The sequence below is a fragment of the Mytilus californianus genome, unplaced genomic scaffold, assembly GCF_021869535.1.
Source record: "Mytilus californianus isolate M0D057914Y unplaced genomic scaffold, xbMytCali1.0.p SCAF_13, whole genome shotgun sequence".
Taxonomy (NCBI): domain Eukaryota; kingdom Metazoa; phylum Mollusca; class Bivalvia; order Mytilida; family Mytilidae; genus Mytilus; species Mytilus californianus.
The window spans coordinates 39470042-39492672 of NW_026262615.1; the positions used below are offsets into that span (position 1 = coordinate 39470042).

Consider the following 22631-nt stretch of genomic DNA (forward strand, 5'->3'; position numbering starts at 1 on the left):
TTCCTAACTTGGTACAGGACATTTTAAGAAAACAATGGTGGGTTGAACCTGGGTGTGTGGCTAGCCAAACCTTCCGCTTTTATGGCAATGTTACATATAACATTAAACTGACAACATTACATAACAGGACTTCAATCAAAATAAATGGGAGAACATATCGGACAGAGAAACATACGAATTATAGCTAACAAAAGGTACCAGGTTTAAAATTTAATACGCAAGAGGCTAGTTTCGTCCACACAAGACTAACCAGTGACGCTCAGATAAAAAAGTTCGAAAGCCAAAACAAGTACAAAGTTGAAGAGCATTGAGGACCAAAAGTTCCAAAAAGTTGTGCAAAATATGGCTAAGGTTATATGTCTGGGATAAGAAAATCCTTAGTATTTAGAATAATTCATACTTTTGCAAACAGTAAATCTATAAAAATGACTATATAATAGATATACATGATAACACCGAAGTGGTGACTAACAACAGAATAAAAACGGATACATATAACAACATAAACCAGCACATAAAATTCACAGCCCAGTTAGCCAAAGAGATCAACGCAAAAAAAGGGTGACGTCACATTTGAATTTCTGAAATGTTCCCAAAATAGGGTAGAATTAGGATAGAATTCAAGATTTGGTTTATAATACTTATATAACATTTATTAATAACAAAGAAAATTACAATACTAGTTAATATAAAATGTGGTAGTAATTAGATAATTTATAGTATTATCTAGCTATGTCGGTGTTTCTTCTGAATCGAACTGTAAACCAAATATATCGTATAAATTTAGTTGACCCAAACTAAAATCTAATTAATGAACTTGGTGATTAATTACCTTTACCATAACACACGAATACAACAGAAAAAAAGAAGATTTACAACTACAAACGATAAGACATTTGACAAAATCCGATGAGAATAACAAATATAACATCAAAACTAAATACATAAATTTTGGATAGAAAAGTGCCGTGACACGTCTTATAGCAATGCGAATTCACACTCAGCAAAACAGTCACAATCGGGAACAAGTCACGTTCGGTAATTAAAAGATCAGACGACGTAATGTCAAACCACAATCTAACACGTGGTAAAAATGTCCTTAGTTAGTTTGGACAAAGACACATCGTATAGATCGACCAATTCGTGATAGTGTCCGTAAAATTTACGGAGTGTCATTTTTAATCTGTCCTCCTCATAACTTTGTTGGAGCAGTTTTTGCGTTAGGAGCACACTCCTGTATATGAAGTCCGTATAGTGTGAACATGCACGAGCATAACGTATCAACTGAGATATGTAAACACCATACAAAGGGGCAGAGGATATGTTACTGCTGAGAAATGGGAAATTGATAATTGGGAAGTTGAAATCGTCCTGTTTATCATAGATTTTCATGAGAAGTCGTCCATCTGTGTCAATATTGAGGTAAAGATCAAGGTATGAAGCAGTACTTCTAGTATCAGTAGTATCCTTAATTTCAAGTTCACTGGGATATATGAGATGTAAGTATTGGCTGAAATATGGGTTATTCAATGATAGGACATCATCAATATATCGGAAAGTAAAATTAAAGAATTTTGCAAGGTGCTTTTTCTTTTTGTCTTTTAGACATTAGACATACATTTTGAGATTCAGAGGCATATTCATTTACTCGAGCTCAAAATCACAATAGCTATGGCAGTACAAAGACTTCTACCTTGTTGTCAAGAATCAAGAAACAATGAATTGTCACTCCGACACTTTTGATTACCTATTAAATGATAGTTCTTGAATGACGTCCTTCAAAGAATTCATATCATAGCCATAGACACCAGTTCTGTACAGTATTACCATTGCAGACGAATTTCTCATCAAAATGGACCAATCTAAATGCTTTCACCACGTTTTCAAAGATGTTTAAAATGTCCCATCTCCACCAGACGCTTGTTATATAGAATCAAAAGCCTGTCTTCTATAACCTTACATAACCTTCCAATTTCAAAGACATTTTCTCCAAGATCCTATACATTATGATCATATGCAATGAAGTTGTCTTTAAAACTGACGTATAATTCGCAAATTTTCGAGTGAATGAAAAGGAAAATATGAACCGAGAGTTGTTTTCAGAGTTGATACTTTGATGTGAAGATACAAGAATCATGCGGATTGATGAATAGATGCCAGCAACGATAAAACAGATAACACAAATGTCATGTCCCGTCTTGAAAAAGTATAATTGTTTTGGTGAAAAATTTCCCAAGAGGAAGATAATTAACGTCAGCGATCGAAACGCTTGTAAAAATTTCGTTTAACATGTTCAACTCATACATAATCGGATAATTGAGTAATTCTGTAGTGCTGAGGCAATTAAGATGGTTACAAATAACACAAGCTCAACGTCAAGTAAGTGGTGTCTTTTCACATCCCTAAGCCTTTCGATGTGTTAATGAAGGACACAACCATCCTATTTGATACCGGATTATGAAACAAAAACAATTGTTGAATGTAACTTGCTGGGGAATACGGACAGGAATACAATACTTCCTAGTTTGTGTTTCATGCATTCAACTGCTTTGACAGCACAAGTTCATTCAAACGTCTTGACAAGTTTAAAGCTATCACGAATCCCAAGACAACAACAAACAGTATCAGCCTGTTATATCTAACTAAAACGATAACTTGAATATTTTAGAGGATCTTCAAATCAGGAATATGACAGCTGTTATTCATTCGTTTGATGGGTTTAAGCTTAGGTCAGATAGTAACAATTTTGTTATAGTTGCTTTGCTCCTTAATATATAGTCTATTCAAAACATAGCCTTTCATTCGTTTGCCTAAAATTAACGATTATATATTCGGGGAAATGTTGAAACAAACAAAACAAAGACCCAAGATACATAGGGTGTTTTGGACCTTCTGGTCGAATTTGACTGAATCATTCCTGACCATATTTAACGTTTTATGATACCGCTAAAAGTTAACATTAAAAAAAAAACAAATATGGTCAGTGCTAGATGATGCTGGCAACTATTCTGAATGAGGTACGCAAATTGCTATGTTTTGTGACGTGTTGTTATTTAAAATCTAAAATTTCTCAAAGGCAACAAGGACACATCAGATTCTGTGAAAGATAAACACATGTAAGCAAGACTTAAATGAATCTTGTACAGGGTTCCTTACTTTGGAAATCAACATGTCCCTCATAGTATGCAATTACCGAAAAAAAACTACGCCTCATAGTCTTTCCAAGCAGAAATCATACCGTTCAAAAATCAAATATAATCTGATTGATATAGGTTTCGAGTGTATTTCATACAGTGGCGTCATGAAAGTCAGCTGTAAGATATGATTTCGTAAAGTATTCAAATAAAAGGGTACGTTATTCCAAGACCAGGTTTTTTAGTGCTCTTATTTATAGAAATATTGATAAAGACAAAAATAAAAATGGTTAGAAGTTAGTTCTTCTGATGTCAGGGGGTATTTTTTGACTGGTATGCCGAAGAGACTATACACTACTAATTTTGTTCTACTTACCTGCAAATGAAGCCTGATTTCTCATTGATATATCTTTTCATTAATATTTTATATTAGCAAAGGCTTACCAAAAATATAATGTGAATGTTAATCACTGCAGCATTCACGAATGAGTAGATATCAGAAACTCAAAAATCTATCTTTTCTTCCTTTGTTATTAAAATGAAAAAGGGCACCGAAAATTTCCCGTCTTAACACTGGATACATACGTTTACGCAAATCCCTAAAAGGAACAATATGTAGCTGGATTGTCAAGGTCATCGACTTTTCAATTTTCAAAAAATGTGGATCTGCTTACCCTTCCAGAACACCTGAGATCGCCACCGGTTTTTCATTTTGGTTTTGTGTTGCTAAGTCTCTAGTTTTCAAAGTTGTGTTTTGTCTTTTGGTATCTTTCTCTTTTTTTTTGCCATAGCGTTGTCAGTCTGTTTCGACTTACATGTATAAGTATGAATGTCATTATGGTATATTACGTCTCTTTTTTACATCCTACTTAAGTTCTAACTTTGATTTTGTGTACCGTAAAAATAACCATCGGAAAGAATGTGATGATGGTATTTATCTAGTGGTATCAATTATATGTAGATTCTACTGAACATTCTACAAAAGTTTGCAGTATTATCAAAACTTGTTTTTTCCACGCTTTACAATATCATTATCCATGCTTAATTAAAAGATCCAATTCATCTTCTCATTTTACATGAGAGTTATTAGGACGAACGATTGAAATCGACACTTCATAAGTTTTATGGTCTCATAACTAAATAATTGACTGATACGATATACCTGTGTTTTTTAAATAATATACATAGCATTATATGAATCTCTAGTGACATGTTTTTTTCGTACTTCGGTTTTTACATGCCGGAAAACATGGAAAAGTGGTTTACAATTTTATCGATTTTGTTCTCTTCCCGATTGTGATATTTTGGCTGAGTGTGGTTCGCATATGGTCGATGCATGAAAAGCCGGATACGCTTTAATAGTTGTCGCACTCGGCCTCCCTCCTTTTGAACATGTTTAAATTGTGTTTGATTTTTCTTCTAAATGGATGCCTGATTTGTAACATCAGCAGACTACTGAAGCTTTAATTGATACAGAGAGGTGAATGTGGGTAAAACATGTGTTATCGGTAAGACCTTGGTTAATATTTATTATTTCCAAAAACAATATGTTAAATTTACTTCTATATGATAATGGCTTGATGATGACAATACACATTACAATTCTTTACCCTTCTTTAAAAACATACCATCATAAGTTCACAATTAAAAAAAACCTCACTTAGAATACCAGGCTTATAATTTGGACGTGTGTTTCTTACACACACGACACATTAATGCCAACCCAACCAAAACAGTTGGAATATAAAGTCAAATACAAAGTTGAAGACAATAATAAATTATAAAGTGATAAACACTAATACTATTTTGAATTGATTGAAACTATAACGTGTGTTTGTAACTTATAGGCCAGAAAATGGCTCTAAACATACCCCTTCACTCCTTTCTACAAAGTTTAAATACAAACATTGTAATGTTTTTTTAACATACAGATAAGCCAATCAAATTCAATTACACATACACAAATGTAATGATATATGAGAAAATATTTATAAGTAATTACTTTTTATATAACCTCAGCAATTGAAAAAAAAAAAAAAAAAATTTGTACATAAAACCTCAAACGAAATTGTCAAAACTATATGTCATGGTGATTATTCACCCTTCCAATAGATTTTCCTTATAACTCTGTGTGATATTTTTCTGTGTATATTGAAAAAGAGCGTATGTAAACCTCTCGTATTTTTCATTTACCATCTTAAACAATAAATTATACTTACAAAACGTCAATGGCGAAGCTTCCAATTTCTGATTTACTTTCTCGAACAAGAAAAACACCATCCCCTATATATTTGTGTTTTTGTAGTAATGCTTCTGCTTCCTTGCGCGTAATCTTTCCGTGATACCATGGCTCATTGTAACATTGACTCTGTAATTATGAGTTGAATTTATATCATTGGGAGATAAATCAAGTGATTGCATGCCAATATAGGTATACTTTACAAAAAAAACCCCGTAGGTTCGATTTATTTTCAACATGAGGTTGACCTTTAATATTTACGCTACGAAATATTAAAGGTGTTTTTAACAAAATGCCAGGTCGAGCCAATTGTTTTTCCAAGGACTGAAAAATGATGCTTGTAGTTACCATGCAGCAACAACTATTTATGTATTCCATTGCAATTTTGTGGCTTAATCATTCATGAAACTATCGTGTATAAAAATAGACGAGAACGATATTTACTGCATATTTAAAATCATAAATCACCGACAATTTAAAGTATTGAATGTTAATCTGTACCATTGCCTTTGAGTCAACACCAAGTCATAATATTTCTACTTGAAAACACCATATACTAGGTGTATGCAACTAGCACGAACTTAAAAACTAAAACGAGGTTCAGTTCTCATTACTTTAAACTGACTTAAAAGCATTTCAAGACCTTGCCCTCGAGTATTATTCTGTAAATTATCAGTTGATACCATAAACTTGAACCTGTCAATTTTGTCCTTCTGATATTCAAATGATGGTATTCATTTATACTGAACGTCGTTTGTTCTTGTGACTTAAATTGCTTACACCCTTAATATATTTAAGCCGCCTTTTTTTCAATGCATTTAATTTCCATTTATCTTTTTAAGGAGACCAAAACATGCTGCTAATCTTAATAGCAGATCAACATAGCTTTATGTAGACTAAGAGATATATATTGATTTAAATAGTTGAAAAGAGAAATGAATTAGAGGAAAACAACTGGGAGTATTAATGTCATTATTTATCACACATTTTTTTACAATCTGTCTACTTCAACTTGAGATTATTGATTTGCCCCGTAGTATCTGCTCTCCGACTTTTTCTGTCTATTTTTTGACAATATAACGGCTAAAAAGCGATAATGGTGATAGGTGCCGAATGGAGAAAAATAGTCCAGAAGTAAAAAATTATGACTTTGAATACTTTGTTTATGGTGGAATATCATTGAAGTGGAGAAAAGTATATGAAGAGTACTTATATTTTATTTTCTTAAATATTAAAGATATGACGATACTTCGTTAAATGTGAAGAAGAAAAATGACACTATTCACATTAAATGTTAAGTTTTTTAAACGTAGATTTTGTATATTGATAATGTTTAACTATTGGCGAATCAAGTCATATAAAAATAAGAAATTTGGTATCTGCAAATAAGACAACTCTCCGCCAGCGACAATTGACATAGACGTTAACAACTATAGGTCACAGTACGACCTTCAACAATTAGCAAAACCCGTACCGCATAGTCAGTTATAAAAGGCCCCGAAATAACAAACGTAAAACAATTCAAACGAGAAAACAAACGGCCTCAAATGCCTCTTAAGTTTTTTTTTTAAGGAAAATGAGATACCTTTGAAATAACTGAACAAAAGGTATTGTATATTACTGAATGTTCACGAAACGGAAATGTTTGAATTGTTTAAATAACAGTTGAGGAAATAAATTTTCAAATAATAGTTATATACAAAATGTACCTAAATTGTAACTCAAATATAGTTTTTGAATAAAATATTTTTGTTATAACATAAACATATCGGTTTGTATCTAACATTAAAATTTAAAGATTGTTTTGTTGTTGTTGCTTTGTATCCTAAACCTTGAAAAATTTATTTTCTGATTTATTTTAATCTAAAAGCGTCTGTCAGATTTCCTCATTCACAAGTACAATAGAAAGTATAACAAAAAAAAAAACGAATTCCAAGGTAAATTAAAAAGGGAAGTCTGACAAAAGCAAACGTCATCAATCAATCGAACGAGCAAAAAAACAATTGTCATATTCCTGACTTAGTACAGGCATTTTCCGAAAAAATGGTAGATTAAACCTGGTATTTTAGCAAACAAAACCTTGCACTTGTATGACAGTCACTGTTTATAGTTATCTTATATTGACAAAATGGGGTGAGACATTATAGGTAAATGTGACATAAATTTGGACTCAGCAGTCAAAATAGGTTAAACGTACGTCACAGCTGCCTAAAATTTAAATCAAAACATAAAAATAAACCTAAAAAGACGCCAAGAAAAAAGATGTTGTGGTTGAAAATAAATTTTGACAAAGATGCCAACAAAAACGTGTAAGTAGCTGATAGTAAATACCGTATATTGCACATACCTTCTCAAAAAAGTACAAAGTAAATAAAATATAAAAACAAGGGTTACCAAAATGGAAACGACACTTTTAAAAATAAAATCCTCGTGCGTCTTAATCGCTACTCAGGACCCACCTGCACCAGGAACGCTCAAAATAAAAAATAAAAAGACAAAAGCGGGATTCATAAATACCGAGTTACGTTAAAGTCGTATGACCAAAAGATACACAATAACATGAAGACAAATAACGGGGAAACTGTTAAGTAAATATAAAACCAACCAACTTTAGCACCCATAATATATAGCTCAAGACCATCTTGGATTATAATGTTTTTTAGAAACTAAATATTTGATTGTTAGTTCTTGTTACTTTCCGAGGAAAAGATAAATGTATACTGATACTCGATTCGCAGGTGAAGTCGGTATATTGCTGCTTACGTAAGGACAATTTATAATTCAAAATTTGTCATAGATTCTGGTATTGAGATAACCGCTGTTGTCAAGTTTGGGGTAAATGTCTGGATATAAGACGGAGGACGCTGTATATGTACGTGGTTTCTTTTATCTCTAGTTCAGGGGGATACATTAATGGGACCCATTCAGAAAAGTTTGAATTGTTAATGGAATAAACATCATATATATATATACCTATATGTGAAATTAATTTATCAAGCTTCTATGATCTTCTTGTTTTTACAAGTGTTTGAATAAACTCCGACTCATATAAAAATGAGGAAAGGTCGGCCAGAAGAGGTGCACTGTTGATTCCCATAGGAATGCCGACAACCTGCCGGAAAAATATATCTCCAAATTCAACAAATATGTTGCTAATGAGAAACTCTAGCATACTGATCACTCGTTCTTCCGTGTAGCATGTTTTATTTTCGGTCTAGTTTTTTACAACTATGTAGAATTTTATTCCAAAACAATTCATTTGTAGAGTATGGTACTATTTTTATGGATGAAAGCATTGTCGATTATTTCTACAAGACGTTTTTTTTTTAATTTCCATGTGGCATGGTGGTGTATAGGTTGAATCAAAGGTATTGGTAGAGTTTATTTCCGAGAATGACCTAGATTTTTAATTACCCATAAGTTCTTTAGAGTTTTTTTAGAATCCACATTGGGTTAGTGCTTCTACGCGAGTAAAAGTGTCACAGTATTTCTGTAATCTCTCTTTCACTGCGGACAAAATAATAATAATAAATAATAATAATAATACAAATACTTGACAGGACATCAGACACAATCAACCTACAACATCCGACTCCTTATTAAAAAAACACATATGCACAAAGACCAACAACCACGAACAACAGCTGGCCTTACTTTGTATAGACGCAAATTATGGCGGGAGAAAAACAAAATTTACGTGTGAGCAAACCTCACTCGTTTCTAATCTAAATTAAACCAAATTTACGTGTGCGCAAACCTCATCTTTTGCCAATTTAAATTAAACCAAATTTACGTGTGCGCAAACATCACCCTTTGCATATCCAGACCATATGTCGTAAAACTAAAACACGCAATAATAACATGAGGGTGACCACTAATTCAAAAAAAAAAGGAACATAATTTTAAAAGCAGGCTTAAAATGTTCTTGCTATTTTGTTGGTTGGATACCGAGATCAACATATTACACAATGTTTACGTGCACAATCATTCTCCTAAACATATCTTAAACATATGTCGTATAACTTAAAACTTGCACAGTGAATTTGTTTTTATATTTCATATATATCTATAAGAAGCGAGCCAAAAGGTCTTATAAGCAGTCCTTTTTTCAAGTTAGTTCATATCTTTGTTGCTGATTTTTGCACTTGATTTTGTATTGTGTGTTTCACTTTCACGACACGTGGTATGGATAGGTACATGTTGAAGTTTTTGCGTATATAATAAGCTGTCAAAAACCCACACCATTGTGCGCCTATACCAAGACAGGATGTCTTGTCAATATGTTGTTCGTTTTTGTTTTTCTATTTACATGTTTTGCAAGTACGTTTTCCGGTCTTCAAATATTCTTAGGAACGACATTATTCTCCTCAAACATCATCACATAACATATATATGTAAAGAAGTTTTATAAAAAAGACCAACTGATTGTAAATCTCGAGAACGAAACGTGTGTTTACCTTTCCAATATCTGCTATAGATACACGTCTGTGCTTATGCGATGATGTTAGCCTTGTGTGCCTTTCTTTTATACATAAATTACATATATGACCACACTCTTCGCACTTCCATTTTACATTTGGTTGATCGCAGCTGTATTATCACTAGTATATCCTGCCATATCGGAAAAATCTAAAATGATAAATGAATTATTGGAAACTCTAAACATAGAAGTCATTATTGTAAACCGACAACGATCATAATTTAAAAAAAAAATGAAATCAAATGAATTATGAATTTCTTCGGAATGTGTTGGGAATAAGTAGGAGAAAGACAGAAAACATAATGGCCTAAATAATAAATCAAAGCAGCCAAAACATATATAACAAAAAAGACATTTCATCAAAACCGAGGAAAGGGTGGGTCAGTGCCCTGGAAGGGTAAGATGTGTCTTACATCATAAAGTGGTGATATAGGGAACTAGGATGATTAAACAAACGAAGGAAAATATGATAACAAATATGGTTGAATAGTGTAATTGTAAATTTACATTATTAAGTCCTGCAGCTAACTAGTCATCTACAACGGCTGCAATTTTTGTTGGAAACGTTTCAAACTTGATTCTCTACCAATGGGTCTCAAATGATGGTTTTTTTTTAACAAATATGAAGTATACTTGTAACTTTAAAGACTTTTGCCTGTAATAATTGTAACCAAAGATACGTTGACAGAGTATAGCACTATGGCCACCTATACTTCTCCCTTTTCTGCAGTTAAACTCATCACAAAGAATGACGTCCGTTTTTGCGGAATATACTCAGCTACGTCAGCTCATTCCAATATCGCGTGTAGGGTGTGCCACGAATCTGCATGTTAAAGTATATTGCAAAAACTCTTTGAGCTTAAATTGTTCAAATTTGACCAAACCGTGGTTTCCAATTTTGTTTTTAATTAGTTCTTGTGTTTGATGTCATGAATAAGTATGCCTTGGTGGACGAGTGGTCAGAGTAGTCGAACTACTTTATCACTAGCCTGTCAACACTGATGTTTTGAGTTCGAATTCCACACGTGGAAGGTGCGGTCGACTCTAATCTTAATTGACTAGGATTGCGAGTTTTCCTACTGTAGGTCGATGGTTCTCCACTGGCACTCCAGCTTCCTCCACCAATAAAGACTTACCACCACGAAATAGCACGATAGTGCTGAAAGTTATGTTAAACACCAATAAATCAATTTATCAAATTGAATATAAGTATGCAATGTTTGCTATTATCGGATATCCAAGGGATGAAAATATATTTTCATACCCTGTTCGAAACCATATTGGGTATTATTTTTTTTATTGCAAATTTTCAAATGTCTTGTCATTTAACAACATATGTTCATTAGCGTTTAAATTATTTATTTATCCTGTTTGCCCTTGTAATAGTGTATTAAACTTGGTGTCCAATTTACCAAGTATCTGTAATTCTTTATTGCCTTGTTTAACTATGATTTTTTCTACCAAATTGTTTCCTCTTTTAAGGCCGTTTATTGAACGGGTTTCTACTTGAAAAGCACTTTCTGCCTTTAACATAGATAGTTGACCTAACATGTTACTTTTATCTTACTTTTTTCAATATGCATGTAGGATTGGACTTGGCATTTCATTCATCAGCCAAAGTATGTTTTATGATAGCCACGTAGTTTTTATCTAGAACAAACATGTGTGTTTCATATTTCTGTCTTTTTTTAAGATATGCACAAATAACTATATTTTTGCAGAGTCTTTAGCTGTTGCATCTCATAATTGGTGAAATGAGTAAACTACAAAGTCTTCCTATTTGCTCTAGAGATACCCTCGTAAACCGTAACTAGTGCTCAATTTACAAAGGTAGGAGTATGCAAGCTATTATGACGGTTCTGTTTATAACAATTTGTTTTTTATAAACAGTAAATGGGTTTACATAGTCTCAGTTTAATATCTGAATGGTATAAACGGGTATTGTTTTCTCCAACATATGCTTTAGATTTTAAATAAATCTCATCCAATAAGAAAATGTTGGGTTCGGTGTGGCTTTAAAGCTACATAAACGTTTTTATGACCTTTTTAGTGTATAAGTATTAGTACAGGATGGAAAATCGTGACAAGTCAATTGTTCCATTGCATCAAACGGCATGATTTCAATCAAGGTTTTTTTTCAAAAACAAGTTCCTTCTTTTATGGTTTAATTAAATGTATATTAAATAATAAAAAGGTATGGAATCATTCAAATATCACTCGCGTCAATTTTATTTTGAACATCATGCAAGTATTTGGAAAAAGCTAGAAAAGGGAACTGATATGAATGAAAACTGGTAGCATATTCCAAGATTAAATGTAAGTTTGGTACTTCAAAAATATTCAACCCTTAACCTATTCAGGAAGAGAAAATACATTGCTTACCTTGAAACATCTACACATACCTTGCAGTTAGATCAAGATCGACACAGATATCTGAACACTATCATCAACAGGAGGATGTGTCTTAGTTAAGCTAGAAGGGGGAACACTGCTTGTGTTCCCATCATGAACTTCAATTTGTAATGTATTAGAAACTGTATATTTGTTATATTTATTTTTCATATATAAGCTTTACGTATATTAGTTAAGTTAATAAGCTGATAGCTTAAATTGTAAAAGGTCGTCCAGAGTATGCATGAACTATTTGCCACTGTAGGTTTAATTAGCAAGCAATACATAACCAATAATTGTAAATTAAAGCAACGGTAGTTCACCGATGCTCAAATCACATAAAAGGATTGAGAAGACAAACAATAGCTTAAAGAATCGAATAACTCAGAAACTATCGCAACTTGGTGCAAATTCAAGGTAAAGATCTCCTGCTAAGCATGCACCACCCGCAAAAAACAGAATTTTTTTTTGACAATATTCATGCAATTGCAAAGTATTCTTTTCTTCTCCCTTTCTTTTTGTTCGTCTTACCTACTGCATGTACATTTATATGCATGAATAGATGTCGTGTTATGTTTTGTTATAATGCCCTCAACGGACCGTAGTTTGTTTGAAAAAAAGTATTTGATTGTATTGTATTAATGCCAGTTTGTAATGTTTTGCTGCTTATCTGATGAAAAATAAAACTCTTAATTGATGAAAATAAAACTCTTACATATGCTTTTTTGTATAATGAGTAAATGACTATAATTAATTTAAGTACTTACTTGTATCTTTAAATTCTTTCAAATCTCAAAAAGACAATCAAAACTGTTAACCTTTGGTAAAGTTGATTACTCCGTAACACACAACTTAAAAGCACGAAAATACATAGAGATTGAACCTAACCATATATATATATATATGAAAAAGAGATAATAACTCTACACTTAGTCTAGCGAATAATTTTTTAAATTACCATTATAAACGTTATTCGGTTTAATTCATGTTTTGAATGAGAACAATACAACACAATGCAATACAATAAACTTTAAATACTTTTCAAAGTGTGGTAATCAGTGCAGAAACGTTACATGCTTTATTTATAATTATAAAATTGTATTTAAATGGAACTTAATGTGAAATATTTAAGTGTGTTTAATTGTTTCAAAGCCATACTTTGTGGTATTAAAAATAAAGGAAATGGTCTACGTTCAGTTATGTACTAAATTGAAGTAAACAGCTTGATTTATCTCGCAAAATTAGATGCAAAAATCAATTTGAAAATAGAACTGGTGAATTTAAATTTCACCCCTTCCGTGTAAAAACGGGATTTGTTCCTAGTTGGGCCAGTAATGTAATTATACAGTATTCAGGCATAACCAGAACGATATTTAAAAAATCCAAATGCAAAAAATTCAGGATAATCTCACTAGTAATGAGAGATTTGCATTAACAACTACTAGTATATACAAAAATAAAATAATTGTGATTAAAAATGCAGACAAAAACTCGTCCACAGCAGTAATTGACAAAGATATGTATATCCAAATGGGTATAGACCATTTTAATGACCAAATACATTAGTCATTTGAGTAAGTCACATACAATTGACATTAGAAAAAATAGGTATCATTAAGTTATGAAACTGCACCACGATTTTCATATAGATGACACAACATTCAAATATCTTAATAGCGGCAACACCAAAAATCCATAAAATCAGCAAACAAAGCAGGGAAATTCTGAAAACAAATATAGAACACATAAAAAATATCAATATTCCCGGGCGACAAATCGCTCGTTTCACTTTGTAACTATCTTGTCGAAAAAAGACATTATATTGACGATTTTATACAACCAGTAGTTAGTTTTTTTTTTTTAACTTAAACACAAGATAGTAGAGCATTCATAAAAAACTTGAGAATATAAAAATATCACAAAATGAATCAATAAGCTCATTTAACATTACTAGCAACATGCATTCCAAAGTAGTAGTGGGAGAAGTAAAATGAGCATGGCCAAATATAGCAAAATCTCCTCCAAAAGAACGGTTTCTATCACTTGTAAAATCAGTGTTAGAAAATAACGAATCCGAATTCAACAAAAAAATATTTTGCTCAAGCAGTTGTAATAGCAATGGGAGCTAGAATGTCTTTATCCCTGACAGATTTGAGAATGTTTGAAATAATATCAGATAAACTTTGAATAATGTCATGAGTCAGACAATATAAGGCATGAAAATAATTATGTCAATTTACAGGAACGATGGTTTTGTTTTATTCAATTCGGAAGAAATATATATACAAGATTTATTTTCAGATTGTAAATGATATTCATTCGCTATAAGAATTTACTAGTGAGATTTTTACAAGTCAGTTAAACTTCTCAAATGTATTAGTATTCAAGGAATAAACACATGAAACAAGTCAAATGCTGGATGTTAAATTATATCTGAAGCCGATTGACAACTTTCAATAACTTAGAAAGATCGACGGTTTATCCAACTTTGGTATTTATCATTGGAGAAATAACATAAAATATTAGGACAACAAACAATCAAATGACATTGCAACACAAACTGAACTCTTCAAACAAAAGCTTTTGCAAAGAGGTTACTCTGAAAATGGAATAGACATGCTAACATCGAAAGCAAGGCAAAAAAAAAAAAGATTAAACACATGATGCGAAAAAAAAATATAATTACCGCTATTGATATTTGCTACTGAATATAATCCAATATTCACACATTAGGTAAATGTACCAAACAATGGCACTCGATTAAAAATGACCCCAATGCCAGCAGGCTATTCTCTAAACCACCTGTTATTGCATATCGTAGCCATAAAAGTCTAAAAGAATGTTTGACGACTGCAAAATTATTAAGTTATTGTTGTCTTACAAAGTATACTACGTTACTGAATCATAAACACAAATCAATTGGATGTGAAAATGACATTTCAAAATTAGCAAATCAGTGAAAATAATGTTATGACATTGATTGAAAACAACATTGTGTAGGATGTTGTTAACACATTATAATTTATTTTTGGATGTAACATATCATCTGATTGGCTGAAAGTTTGATGTATATCAGCTCATAGACATACTTGTGTCATGTGACCGTGACGGCATCAACGTTATTTCATGATTTACTCCTGAAAAACGGTTTTCGGAATTAAATTATAAGGCATTACTGCATTATTTTTTCTGTCTATTCGATCTGACCTCAAAAATGTGGTGCACGCTTTTTAATAACCTGCTACGCGGGTTTAAAGGTATGCACCACATTTGTTTATGTAATTTATTCATAGACAGACAAAATATTACAGTCATTCCTTAAATAAACAATTTTGGTGTACGCTTATTTAGCTATAACCTTAATTATAGGTTGAATAAATACAAAATTCGAAAAAGTAATGTTTGTATAATGATTAATACTCTAATTTTTTGATAATCGATAGCCTATTGAAACAAGTAGAAAATTGACATTTACACTTACTTTGTTCTTCTATTGAATATAAAAACCGTGAAAAATGCAATTTTTTATGACGACACTGAATCGTATTTATATGCTAAAAAGGAGGAAACAGTAGTTTACTATTGTTTAAATTACATACATCTTTTTTTGTAAAATACAGACTGAGTCAGTTGGATAAACACAAAAAGGATTAACAAAAGAAACAGAAGATACCAAATGGATATTTAAAACGCATCAGTCGAAGGAAAGCTGACAACGTCATGGCAACAAAAAAAATCAACATAAACTATATTTAAATTATGCACGCCATAATCGTGCATTGATTAAAAAAAGAAATCGCGTTATCTTTGACGTTTTCAACTTTCCAGGGAAAACTCTATGCAAAATTTATTTGGACAGTGGGGTAACAACAGAATATAAGAACAAATTGCTGAAATCATTTAAAATTGGCGTAACTAAAACAATGTGAACGAAGAAAAAAACAAAACTATAATGCAAACAACACAAAATATCGATCTAAGAGTACTCGCAGTTACTGCAACCATGTTCGTAATAGATCAATTATGTTCTCCCAGAATAATGTATCATGTTGTTTAAAGATGTCGTAAATACAGATAAATGTACTGCACCTTTGAAAAAAAGAGCTCATTCTTAAATGTTATCAATGCATCATTGTAGTAAGACTTTTGAATATTGATTTATAGGTTCTGACTTTGATTTAATTTTTTGATAATTTGATGTATTGCTATCTAGGTATACACTCATGGTCCGGCATATATATTTATAATTTGACATAACATATACAAGGTCAAGCATTTCCCAAATTGCTTCTGACGTCTTTATACCAAATCCGCGTGAAGTCAACGGATTAATCTTACAATATATAAATAGTGGAGAACATGGTGTATTCAGCAGTCATCATCGATGAGGCTTTTTAACTAGCTTTCGATAACGTCGAGAATTCTTTATTCTGTCCCCTTTGTGTCCTTTGCATTTTTGGAGTTACATTTTTTTTTTAGAACTGATCTGATGAGCCCTTTAATTTAATGTTTACTGTTTGGTCATATATTGTGTTGTCAAACGACTGTCTTAGGTTAGGAAAGCGTTGAAAATGATGATAAATGATGATATGAGTAGTGTGTTTGTTGGAAAAGTTTTACATTAAATCTTAATTAGAAAATGAATCTGTAAATACGGCAATATCATTCTGGGGGAATCCTGGATATACAATGAATATTATTGTTTCCAACATTTAAAAAAGAACGGATACATTTTTTTTTTTTCGGAAGTAATCTTTCAAATGTGACAATTAATGTACTGGCATTCAATACAAAGGCCAGAAACGTCTAAGTGTGAAAATAATTTAAAAATACAAATACAGTGGTATCCTTAAATTGGTCCGATTTGTCTTGGTTCGACTTTTCCTTGCGATTGAGTCATTGCTTATACAGTATGTAGTATTACTTATTTTTTATCATTCTCAATGATTTTTCCTATCATATTTGTTAAGTTTTTTAAACAAAATAATTGAAATAAAATTTAGTCCATTATTCCCTAAACTGTTTACAACTATATCGAGTATTCTGTCAATATCATTGTATAATTTCACGCTTATAATTTTTTTTGAAATTTTTGTCAAGTTTGCACCTTTTAACCTTAGCAAAAGAATTTAACAAATGTTAAAGCTATCTTCTGTCCAACAACGTTCTAGAATTTATCACAAACCCATAGGGCGAATTATATTGTTCCATTTTTGTTTCTATATGTTTATGAAATAACTTTTTTTTTATGGCGTAATTAAAATAACCAATTATTAAGATGTCTTTTCAGTGTAACTGTTCAGTTACTTCTGATTAAACGGTACTTCCAAAACACACAAATTAAGGAGGGGGCAGCAAAATAATTGATATCTTTCGATAAAGATTAGTACCATAATTCCATACCACATACAACTCTTTGAAAAAAAAAAGTGTAGACAAATACATGCTCGAAACATAGATTCAATATGGCGGACAAATGCATCTATGATATTACATGTATATATGTATTGTTCTTCGATTTCGGTGTCTAATGGTCTCTCATCAGGTTAAAGATTAGCAACTACTTCTCAATTGTTAATCAAACCGTGATATATTATAAAAGTGTACCTGTAATTTTTTACAGTTTAACGTAGGATACTGATTTGATTACGCATTGCATGCTTTTCTTAATCATTTTTCATCGAGTACGATGAAGACCATATAGCTAAAACGTTTCTGGGGTTCAAACAGACCAGGCAAAAAATAGATATGGTCGATTCCACATTTGTTTTGATTTCTGTTAAATATGAATGGTATCTACATGAATTAGGCAGCTTATTGACACATAACAGATGGTGAAAATGAATTCCACAATATACAGGTGTATATGCAGTCGCTCAAGCTTATGAATCTCCTAGTCATAACAAACTAAAATCATTTGCATCCAACTTTTGTATTTAGCCTTGAAAAATATTGGCTGAAAATGACAGTTGCCTAGTTTTGTTTTATTGTCAATTTGTTTTACTTTCACTTGACATTTTAAATGTTCTTGTGTATATATCATTGATGAGAGCACTGCACAGGGTTATGCAATTAAAACATAATCATGGTCGTCTGTGACACAGATCCAATAACAGTCGACCAAAAAAATGAAAGTGTCTGTAAAAAATTCTGATTGAACATAGTTTATGTTGGGTCGTTTTTTTTTTGGCAACGGCAGTGTCTGTTTGTCATCTGACATGATGTTTGATTGAAAATATATTTTTTTAATAAGCACTAAAAATTGTTTATTTACGTTTTGCATTTCATATATCATATCATCAACTCTACTAGCAGTGGTATCGACCAAATGATGGTAATAATTCATGAAAGGCTTATAATTTGAGTATACCAGAAGTTCTTTTTTGTGTACGAAAGACTAATAATTTGCGTTCAAATATAACAGTTATAAGGCTCAATCAATAACGAAGTGCATGTCTCTCCTAGTTTGAGAAAAACATACTTTGAGCTATATTCAGTTTAAGATTTAATCTTCGAGTTTGTAAATCAACAAATGCCTACAAACAAACTTTATTAATGTGATATGTGTTGTAATAATAAGCGAAATGTTGGCTATACGTCTTTTAGATAGCAACCCCATGACATATGAAATTAAAGACATTTGATATGCTTATATTTAATATTTTAAGTTGTTTTTTCACAGACATATCCTATTGAATAGTTGCATGGAAGATCATATCATCCATAAGCGTTCAGTCCACATATAGTCTTCCAATAATTTACGCAGTTTTCTCTCCTTCCGCTATTTGGTTCACGAGGTTGCCAGTAACTAAAGATTATCCCAGTATTATCAGACGCCTACCTCCACTGTCCTTCCGTCTGGATATCACTCATTCAGCTATGAGAGAAAACAAATGTAAATATGATAACATCAGGTCCAATTTAAACAAAACATGCATCATGCTTTTACTTATAACATTGCAACTACATGTTTATACAAAAAACATCAGTAAGAAAAAAATACATAAAAACCAGCGACAGAAAAAAAGTCATGGCATGATTTTTATACTAATAAGAACAAATTACCATTTGACACACATGACACCATTCATAAATGGTACAAAAAACAGAATTCTATGAAATCATTATTATAATAATTAGGTTTAATATACTGTGTTAAAATACGAAAATGCAATATGATAATCAGTAAGCAACTATCCACTAGTGACCAACAGACAAAAAGTTAACATCTAAAGTCCACATAACCAAAGAAAATGTTGCGCTCTTAATACATATCGTCGTAGGTAAAGGATCTTTCACAAAAAGCAAACACCTCCACGAACGGAAACCCTATGTCAGGCCATCTTAAGTGATAACATTTAACCAAAACAATTAGTTACATGTGTACTATATTTAAAATAGAAGATACCATTCAATGCTGAAATCAACCATGAATTCTCTGCTTCACTTTCAACCTTCACCAAGTAACCACTTTTTTGTTGGCATTCATTCTACAAGAAAACATGACATGATTAATCTATCTTTTGTTATAGGAACATCCAGAACTAAGTCATATATATGGTTCTCTGAAAGGGTTTTCCTCTGTCATGTAGGTAGAGATGTAATAGAAAAACAACAATAAAAAGATAATGTGAACCCCGAGGTGAGGGCGAGTTGTACTTTTTCTTATTATGTCATGACGAACTCACAGATTTCCACTGTGTCTCTGTTTCTGCTTTGAGGAAAATGTTGCGCTCTCGATACATTTCAGATCTCTATCTGCAACACCGTGCGGTCTGTAGGTGACTTAATAAACAATTGTTCACATGTTTCTCCGATATCACACTGTCAACCTACTAAATAATACAACCTCAATGGTAGCTGTGAGGGTTTCATACGTATTGAGGGACTTCTATACCCGAACAGTTGGGATTAGTTTAACTTAGACAAAAATACACTGAGCTTTAAACTACTATAAAAGTACTTTTTTTCCATTTCAAACTCACGAAATTGATACCACGTGTTATCATGATTATATTTTATTGTGTATGCTGCACTGGAATTGGTCTTTAGGACTGAGTATAGAAATTGAAATAAAACACAACAGATTTCTGCAGCTAAATCAAATTACCTTAGCAGTATTCCATGTCACCTTCTTATACACGAACAAATAGCAATGATCCATAAAAAACATCCAGTCCTGTGGACATGTTCCTATACAACAAAAAAGGTAAATCATTAACGATGGGTACTTGAAATACGTTATATTCCCTGTTGTACATATACACTACTTTAAAAAGTATACCAACACTTCTTTTGGGTTTCGCTACAAAAAAACTGATACCATTTATATTAGCAAATAAAACCCAAAAAAAATCAAGAAGAATGTTTTCACTTATGTAATTTAAAATTTTTAAAATTCATTATGATTTATTACCCAGAACAGCGCTGGGATAGATTAGATAAATTTTGTAAGGTATGTGGTGGGTTTTTGCGGTATATTTTACCTCTTAATTTGGCCCATAAATGTTGTATATGGGTTAAGATCAGGGGAATTGGCCGGCCATTCCATTCTAGTGATATTGTTCGCTCTCATTATGTTGTTTACAATCCTTCCAAGATGAGTTCTAGCCTTATCATCTTGAAATACCGGATTTGTACTTACATGAACAATACGACGGGTGCAACATGTGGAGCAGGATCTTCCGGAGGACCTTAGATCAACGCTGGGTTTTGATGGGGTTTGTGTTTCTCAATCGTTAGTTGTATGTTTTGTTTGCACTGTTGTTTGTATGTTGATCTTTCTTCTTTTGCCATGATGTTGTCAGTTTATTTTCGATTTATGAGTTTGAATGTCCCTTTTGGTATCTTTCGCCTCTTAATTCCAGCTTGTAGGCTGAATATCTGTTCGTCTTATTAGCTGATTTGTTAATAGTACGAGGGATTTACGTTTATTTTACAATATGCAATGCGAAAACAAATATCATGTTTTAATTAAATGTGTATCGTTGAAATCAAATGTATTTGTCTATGAACTCTGGCATCTCAATCATTTCATTTCATTAAATAAAAGTCTGGTTTTTCATTGTATTTGTAAAAATATGTAGGTTTTAGGGTGTTTTTTGGTACTCTTTTTTAAATATGAGTTTTGATTTTAAGCAAACTAGTTTGTTGCAAATATTCAGTTTGTGCAAATTTTCCTTTGATTTCTCGATAAAAAAGACTTTTCATCAAAGGAGGGTCTGTATTAATGAGTTTAATATTTTTTCTGCATTTTAAAAAAAAAAGATAAAAACCTTTAAAATTCTTAGTCTTTTGTATATGATTCTATACTTTGTTAGATAACATATTCGTAAATAATAATGGTACTTACTTTTCTTCAAATCCAGTATTTCTAACTGCATGTCCGTCATTTCTTCTGCATTTTATCAAATATTGAGGTAACCGCTCTTTGTTGAGCTTGGATACTTCTGCATTCTCTCTTTTGAATACTAACATTTGATTCTAAACTTGTTATTTGTGTCTTCTGTTTCTTACAGCAATCTTCCAAACTTTGGACTTTCGATTTAATTTCCGTCATTTCATCTTTCTTTAGCATTCCTTTAACATTTTTTAATGCTATATGATTTTGATTACAGAGGCTGTGCACTTTTTTTAATCTAGTTTCCGTACGGTCTAGTTGTGTTATCATCAGCCATATAAAAGGATTATTGGACGATTTATCCGATGATACTCCAGAAAATCTGTTTTCCGTGTCTAATGAGAAGCTCTCAGACAAAACCGATAAAAGATAGACGCAAATAAGCATGTTGTCAAGGAAGCAACTAGGGAAAACCTGATTAAGATGCACAATTTTTCTATATTTTCCAGGAAATGATACCAAAATTGAAAAATATCAACGTAAAGAGTAATTACATGTTTTTGTGACAAATATTGTAATTTGATATTTTACATGTTGTATAGACTTATTTTACTATTGATGTTTAGTGGAAAAATGCGCTATCATTCTCCACCTGATAGATAGTTTCCTGTCTTTAGGACTTCAAAAAACTCTAATTTATAAAAATAAATCAAAATAACAAAATACCGAACTCCAAGGGAAATTCAAAACGGAAAGTTCTTTAAAACATGGCAAAATCAAAAGCTCAAACACATCTAACGAATGGAAAACAACTATCATAAAAAGCAATACTTGTCCTTTTTTAAATACGGATACTTCAGTCTCACATGATAAACTCTATTCAAATTTTTATGGAAAAAAGAGATTTTTTCTTTCCAAATTAATAATGTTTCTTTTTTGGGACGGTGATGATCCATTGACACCTTAATTTCTGTTTTTTTTTTTTTTTTTTTTATTTTTTATGCCATTTTTCTCTATTCGTTATTTGTTTTCTGCCTGTTATTTTAA

General features: G+C 31.8%; 1 protein-coding gene across 3 annotated transcripts in view; it reads right to left on the reverse strand.

The window, feature by feature from the left end:
• Nucleotides 1–21940, reverse strand: part of LOC127723642 (perlucin-like protein) — a 37276-nt gene extending 15336 nt beyond the window's left edge. The window contains exons 1-4 of one of the 3 annotated variants that reach the window (XR_007992160.1): nucleotides 21597–21940; nucleotides 20355–20437; nucleotides 19653–19734; nucleotides 18884–19121 (exon numbers count right to left, since the gene is read on the reverse strand). Coding sequence is in view for 2 of the 3 variants with exons in the window: in XM_052230341.1 (XP_052086301.1) it covers nucleotides 19653–19734; nucleotides 20355–20437; nucleotides 21597–21636 (205 nt within the window). In the remaining variant the exon portion in view is untranslated. Of the gene's footprint in view, nucleotides 1–18883; nucleotides 19122–19652; nucleotides 19735–20354; nucleotides 20438–21596 lie in introns of those variants that run through there. The other 2 variants (XM_052230342.1, XM_052230341.1) reach the window with 2 other exon arrangements.
• Between the last annotated feature and the right edge of the window lie 691 nt (nucleotides 21941–22631).